Source organism: Perna viridis, chromosome 2, assembly GCF_037379345.1.
Source record: "Perna viridis isolate PV_CMFRI_1.1 ecotype Kerala chromosome 2, ASM3737934v1, whole genome shotgun sequence".
NCBI classification, from domain to species: Eukaryota; Metazoa; Mollusca; class Bivalvia; order Mytilida; family Mytilidae; genus Perna; species Perna viridis.
The window spans coordinates 63,895,994-63,903,012 of NC_142446.1; the positions used below are offsets into that span (position 1 = coordinate 63,895,994).

General features: G+C 33.9%; 1 protein-coding gene across 1 annotated transcript; it reads left to right on the forward strand.

Moving 5' to 3' along the window:
* The first annotated feature begins 659 nt into the window (after nucleotides 1-659).
* Nucleotides 660-4,531, forward strand: LOC148626440 (uncharacterized). The gene is made up of 4 exons (XM_088571110.1): nucleotides 660-1,186; nucleotides 1,220-1,311; nucleotides 1,396-1,534; nucleotides 4,494-4,531. The coding sequence occupies exons 1-4, from the start codon at nucleotides 754-756 to the stop codon at nucleotides 4,529-4,531; spliced, it is 702 nt and encodes a 233-aa protein (XP_088427236.1). The 5' UTR covers nucleotides 660-753.
* Nucleotides 4,532-7,019: the final 2,488 nt, after the last annotated feature.

A 7,019-nucleotide genomic window follows, 5' to 3' on the forward strand; every position in this document is an offset into this window, starting at 1 on the left:
GCTAGAAAATGTCATTGACAAAATAAAATCAGATATCAAACACTTATCCAACAACTACATTCCATCTTTCTTTAACATTACGCCCGATGAGAAAAAGCAATATAGTCGTTGAAAAACCGTGACGATATAGTTATAAAACCAGCAGACAAAGGCAGCGCCATAGTAGTTATGGATAAAAATAACTACATCTCAGAAGCTATGCGTCAACTTTCTGATGAAAGATTTTATAAAAAGCTACCCAGTGACCCTACTAAATCTTTCAGTGAAAAAATCACTTCAGAACTGAACAAAATGTTCAAGGACGGCAGCTTTACAGAACAACAGTTCGAATACATAAAACCAGAGGATCCAAGACCCGGACGTTTTTACCTTCTACCTAAAATTCACAAAACAAAGATATTCCTGGACGACCCATAGTTTCTGCTAATAGTCACCCAACCGAAAACAAATTCTGAATTTGTGGATTACCATCTCCGACCCCTTGTTCAAAAGCTCCCGTCATATTTAAAAGACACCACGGACTATCTGAGGAAAATGGAATCAATGAATCTTTTACCTCCCGAAACACTTCTGGTCTCCCTTGATATCACTTCACTCTATACTAATATCCCGTACTTCTGCAGAGAAGCTTGGGAATCATGAGATATTTTGGACCCCCCTACCGACTGCCTAGTTAATTTACTCACTTCAGTTTTGAAGTGTAACAACTTCACTTTCAACGACGAACACTACCTCCAAATCAATGGTACAGCTATGGAAACGAAAATGGCTCCTTCGTATGCTAACATCTTCATAGGTAAATTAGAAAATCAAATAATCTCAACATCTTTATCGAAACCCCTCTCTTGGTTTCGATTCATCGATGATGTTGACATGAAATGGACTGAGTCGAAACAAAATTTAGACAATTTTATCACACATGCCAATAATGTTCATCCATCAATCAAATTCGCCCATGAAATTTCTGACACTAAAATCACATTTGTGGATACTACTACGTTTGTAAAAGACGGGGAAATGTCCATGGATCTTCACAGCAAACCAACTGATAGTCACCAATACTTATCTCCCAATAGTTGTCATCCAAAACATAGTACTACAAGCATACCATACAGTCAGGCACTTCGAATTCGGCGTATTTGTTCTTCTGACGATACAACCAAAAAACGTCTAGATGAACTCCGTGGTCATTTGTTATCGCGTGGCTATAAATCAACAGATATAGATCGGGGATTAGAACATGCTAAGAAAATCAGCCGTGAAGATCCCCTCGAGTACAAACCTAAGAAAAAGAACAAAAGGGTCCCTTTTGTACTTACGTACCATCAAGCCTTTTGGAAACTCTCGCAGTTACTGCATTCAAATTGGGAAGACATTCAAAAACATCCCAAGCTCTCCAAGCTCTTTCCGGGGGCCCCGGTCCTGGCATTCCGTAGACCTAGGAGCCTAAGAGAAGCCCTAGTAAGAGCAGAGATTTCATCTCAGTCCAAACAAATAACAACGGGCCAGTGTCGACCATGTAGAGATAAGAGATGTATGACCTGTACCCAGATGCTGCACACCAAAACGTTTAAAAGCTACTGCACTGGAAAGGAATTTGCCATTTTTTGCGACGTAACTTGCAAAGCCGAAAATACCATATACCTTCTCCAGTGCCGATGTGGTATGCAGTACGTTGGCGAAACAAAACAACCTTTCAACAGGCGTATGAATAATCATCGCAGTGACTACAAATGCAAACCAGACCTCCCTCTAAGTCGCCATCTTAGATCTGCCGGACACACCCAGGAGGATCTCCACAACATTGTTGTGACGATCATAGAACATAATAAGAACTGGTCAAAATGTAAAAGAGTATCTCGGATAAGCTTTTGGATGAAGAAATTGCAAACAACTTCTCCAGATGGAAAAAAAATAATTCATTTTTATGTCTTGGATCTAAGGCTGGAACAGCACTATTTGCTATATATCCATATTACTATATTTGGACTTTTTATTTTTTTAAATTGTTTTCCACAGTTAATTGTAACCTTGATAAAAAGACCCTCTTTGTTATTTTCATTCAGGCTCTTCATCAGTTGCTTATGTGAGCCTTTGATAAAGGTACAATCACCCACAGCGTACGCGATTCAGCTTCTGAATCTGTGTTGATCTTGAACTTTGTGAGTTTTATGTTCGTTAAATTTTGTGAGTTTTGTGCTCATATAGTTTTATGAGTTTTATGCTGAGGACGGATATCTGTTATCCGAAATATTCAATTTAAATTAGAGCAATTATCCTCTTGAATTAAATAAGTACGAAATAGAAAAAATAAACTACAACTTCTTCTTGTAAAAACTGTTGATGTTTCCCACATGTTCGGGAGGGTTTCTATTCTCTTTAATAGCTAAAGCTTGAGAGATGATTGATGTTTTCTTTCATTTTTTTTTATATTTAATGCTAATTGTACCCTTAGTTTGTTGATTACTCAAATAGTCAATGAATGATTTACCGCGTTTTACAAAAAAGAGTATTACTGGTGTAAAAATGGTGATACATTCTTTAATGCGTGGCTTTTTGATTTAAGCTATTGTTTTCAGCGCTTCAATATGTTAGCAGTATGACTATTCATTGCACTTTATTGATATAAATATGTAAAGAGTATGCTTTTCTTTCGCACAACTATACACCGTGTAAAAGTAATTAAGGTAATCAAGAATTTAGCGAGAATCAAAGCGTAACAAAAGAACCATGGTTCAAGGAGAAATAAAAAAGAATGTAATCCAGGGACAAAGACCAGACATGGAAAACAGACAAACACTACAAAGAACATAAAGTAACTAACATAATACATACAAAGTTAAAAAGCAAATGAGCAACTTAGACTCAACTAAAAACTAGGAGCAAAAGAATATAATCCAGGGAAGAAGGTGCGCATTTCCACTAATTAATAGTTTTCCTTTTTTTATCATGAACTTCGTACGAACTCATTTAAAAAAAAAGACATTTGTTCGCTACACCTTTAAAATGTGTGTCATTCTATGTAAACAACTAATGCAAATTTCTAGGTTGCAGTTGACTTTGTTGAAACATCTATCGATTATAAAGAAATAACTCTCTTTGATGTAATTCTCTGAACTTACTTTCTAAAACTTATGAAAACATATCGACTTTGTCCTATTAACCTTTTTCTACCCATTACACATACCCGATTTAAACTCAAGATACAAAGAATTGATATTGATCTGAAATTAGGCAATTGTTAAAACATTTTGAATCTTTAAATTTTGATTGAAGCGTTTATAATATTTATAGTAATATTAAAATTGTCTCGAACAGAGTGCGTTGATCATGATAAGTAGTTTAACGATCTTTTTAAACCAATGGGATGTAATATAACAGTAATGATGTCTTGGTTATTGCATAATATGGAAAGTTAACATGTCAATGTTTCTATTTATTGAAAATGTCGTTTGAATACATTATGACTTTTGTGTAGACAAACATTTTTTTCATGTGAAATTCATTTTAAACGAGCTTTACATGAAAATGACGTGATTTTCACGTAAAATTCATTTAATACGAATTCCATGTGAACTATTCAGATCACATGAATTATACATGAAAGCGCGATTCATTTCTCGATTTTCACATGACCTCTGTCACAAAGTTTATTTGCTCAATTCAGGTGAAATTCATGTGCATTTTGTATGAAAATTATATGTGAATTAATTTTGCATATGTACACTGTGTGCGATATCATTAATTTTAATCAGTGTACATACCTTATTCTTATTTTCAAATAACTCATATCTGTCAAACTACAATATAAGTTCACAATTTTTATTTTATATCGTTGAAGAAATAACCGATCCCATTGCTTTGACAATTATTTATGAAATGTTAGGGACGTACTTTTCGAATAAAACTGTTAATCGTTGTAATGTGATTTTGGTCAATTTCGACTAAAATGTACTTTACCTTCAGTTTAGGGGTATTGAGTTCGGGTAAATGTTTGCTATGGTATCTGGGTTTCTGTTCCATGGTCTCTCTTGCCGTGTGTTATCATGGGACCAGAATTCTAGCTTTTCCTGGTACAAATTACCAGTTAAGCGGGGCTAGGCTTGCCCTATTACTAAATAGGCGGTCTAGTCTTTTGTCATCTTGCCATTTCCTGTTCACCCAATTGCTTTTTAACTATGGCCGTATCTTCCACCTAAAGTTTGTGTTGTTCGATGCCAAATGAATTTTTTTGATAATATTCAGGTATTCTTGCATAACCAAAAGCTGGTTAGGAAAATCCTTTTTATAAAGATATTTTAACCAAAGATCTTTACTTTGTTTTGTCTAACCTTCCGTTTTCTTTTCCGTCCACTTGTGTCTTTGTTGTAAGCTGTAGTTTCACGTTGTAAGGAAAACAATGAATTAATATTTTGATTTTCAATGTAAACAATCATTGTCGGTATATGTTAAGAAAGTATGACATATGTTTTTGCATGCATCTTTATTTCTAGGTTGCTTATTACTGCTACTTGGTCGTATTTATCTCTGAAATATTTATGAAAGACCGGCATCAGGTGTCCATGATTACGAAAGACAAATACTTGGATCAAATCAACTTTGTTATCACTTTGAGTTGTGATATATTTTTAGTGATTTCCCATTGATTATGTTTTTCCTGACTAAAATTGTTATGTATTGCCCACAGTTAAAATGTAGAATTATCAAAAATTGACTGATTTGAAAATTTAAGTTTTGATTATTCTTATATTTTTGCGATGAACTTGGTTATGTCGTTTCTATTGTTTGAAACATTTTCCGGATTTCTTTATTTAATTTTCCCTTTCTTTTGTCTTGTGCATTCTGTATTTGTAATTATTTAATTTGATAAGTAACACCCTTCCTGGTCAGAAAAAAAGTGTTGTCCAAATTCTCAATGACCAAATATAGAATGTGACTGTGACGTCATAATTTTATTTAATGATTTGCTCACCACATTTTGGTACTACAATTGTCATATGTACATGTCTGGTCTTTGCCCTGTCTCATATTCTTTTGATTTCTAATAGAATTTTGGTTTGATTACTCACTTCATCGACTAACATAAATGCAATTAGACACAAGTGAATAAGCAACTGAAATTACATAAGATGCACACACAAATATATCATATAACTTGTGTACAATACAATATACTGGCGAAATACATGTTCACTTTTTTAGATCAAAACTTAATACAAAAATTGATTAATTGTGGAAGGTATAGTGAATAGTCAAGACGTATATTCTAAATGTTTCAAAACAAAACTATTTTGGTGTTGTATACACTACTTATATGGGAAAGAATAATCCAAAGAATCCAGGTTGAAGCGGTAATCAAAAGAATGCGACTCAAAGACAAAAACCAGACATGGAAAACAGACATATACAACAAAGAATGTTACTAAAATCATACATACAAAGTAACAAAAAGAAATGAACAACTCGGACTCCACTAAAATCTGTGAGCATGGACCAGGTGCACCGGTATGGTACGCGTCCTCTGCTTTTCTAGCGGGTAATGGGGTATCATTTTTATTTATTTATGTATTTATTGATATGAAATCTGTATAAAATTCTTAGTTTTTATGTTAAAGAATTGAAATATAGAAAATTCAATTTCATAATTGTAATATTTGCTAAAGAAATTTGCAATGCGGATTTTATTGGGAATTGGGACGTAGATACGGAGAATGGGAATTTCCAATCTGGAATGAGGATTGGGGATGTTATCTGGAGTGAATGGGAAGTTCACACCATTCAAGAGCTGTTATATAAACGTTCATTCCCGCTATAACCTTGGTTCCCTTGATTACTCTTTCATTAACATACTTTAGGAATAATAACATGGTGTCTTTTTTTTTCAAAAAGTTATTATTAAATCGATTTTCCTTTTTATCTTCAATGGAAGGGGATTAAATTGCATTTACAAAGTATACGGAATGAAGCTTCCATTTTCTGTTTAAGCTCCTGATTTTTCATGCACTCAATTGGATATTGATGGTTTTCTGGCCATAAAAATACAGGGTCTTGTTGATAAACCAACCATTAACGCTTCGTTCGGGAGTGTAATAATTCCATTTCCGATTCTTTGATATAAGATTCGTTTAATTTGTTAAGAAGTAGCATTGACCAAGTACATCGAGCGGATTTAGTAAATAAAGAGCAATTTTTGGTTAGCGCTATGAATGCAAATTTTGAAAATAAATATTGTATGTTTTACATTACCTTGTTACCCAAGAGGTTAACATATAAACTAAGCCCCCACCCCCCTTATTTTAGGACAAACGGAAGCCCTTGCGTTGGAAAATATCTAATCACAGGCGGTTGCTAAGGAAAGCCAATATGGCGGCGTTTTTTAAAAACATTTTGAGACCACCTTTTTCCAAAGTCCAAGACTGCTACTGCTTTGATAGAAAGTCGGATCTGCCTGCTAAAATATCATAACATGGAACATCGGAGAAACACAACTAGGTCAGTATAAACTAAGTATCACAAGAATAATCTAATACTATCTAACTGAAATATGGAGTATTTGCAATAAATCTTCTGATTTCAAAGATTTCAATGAGGCCATAATCGCTTAAATACCTGAGGTAACATTTTTTGTACCTTATTTGAAATATCGTCTTTTTTTACGAAAATATGCGGGATTTTGGGTTCGTCATGTAAGTAACATTTATTTTCACCTTCTCGTTAGGATTACTTCCCATTGACGTTGTAATTTACTAAATGAGCGTCAGTATCTTCCTCGCGTAAGTAAATAAATTGATTGTACTGAATCCATCAGCTTTTGGGTTTAAGTATTCAGCTAGTTGTAAATATTTTTAATACATTGCATGAATTTCAATTCAACTACACACATTTGACAGTAGTAGTGTATACCTGTAAATGTATTCGTAGACACTAAACAGATTTATTAACACGGTATGTTTCCTTTACTCTCACACATTTTAAGTTGATTTAGGTGCATTTTCCTTCAATCTTTCCAACTTAAAGCC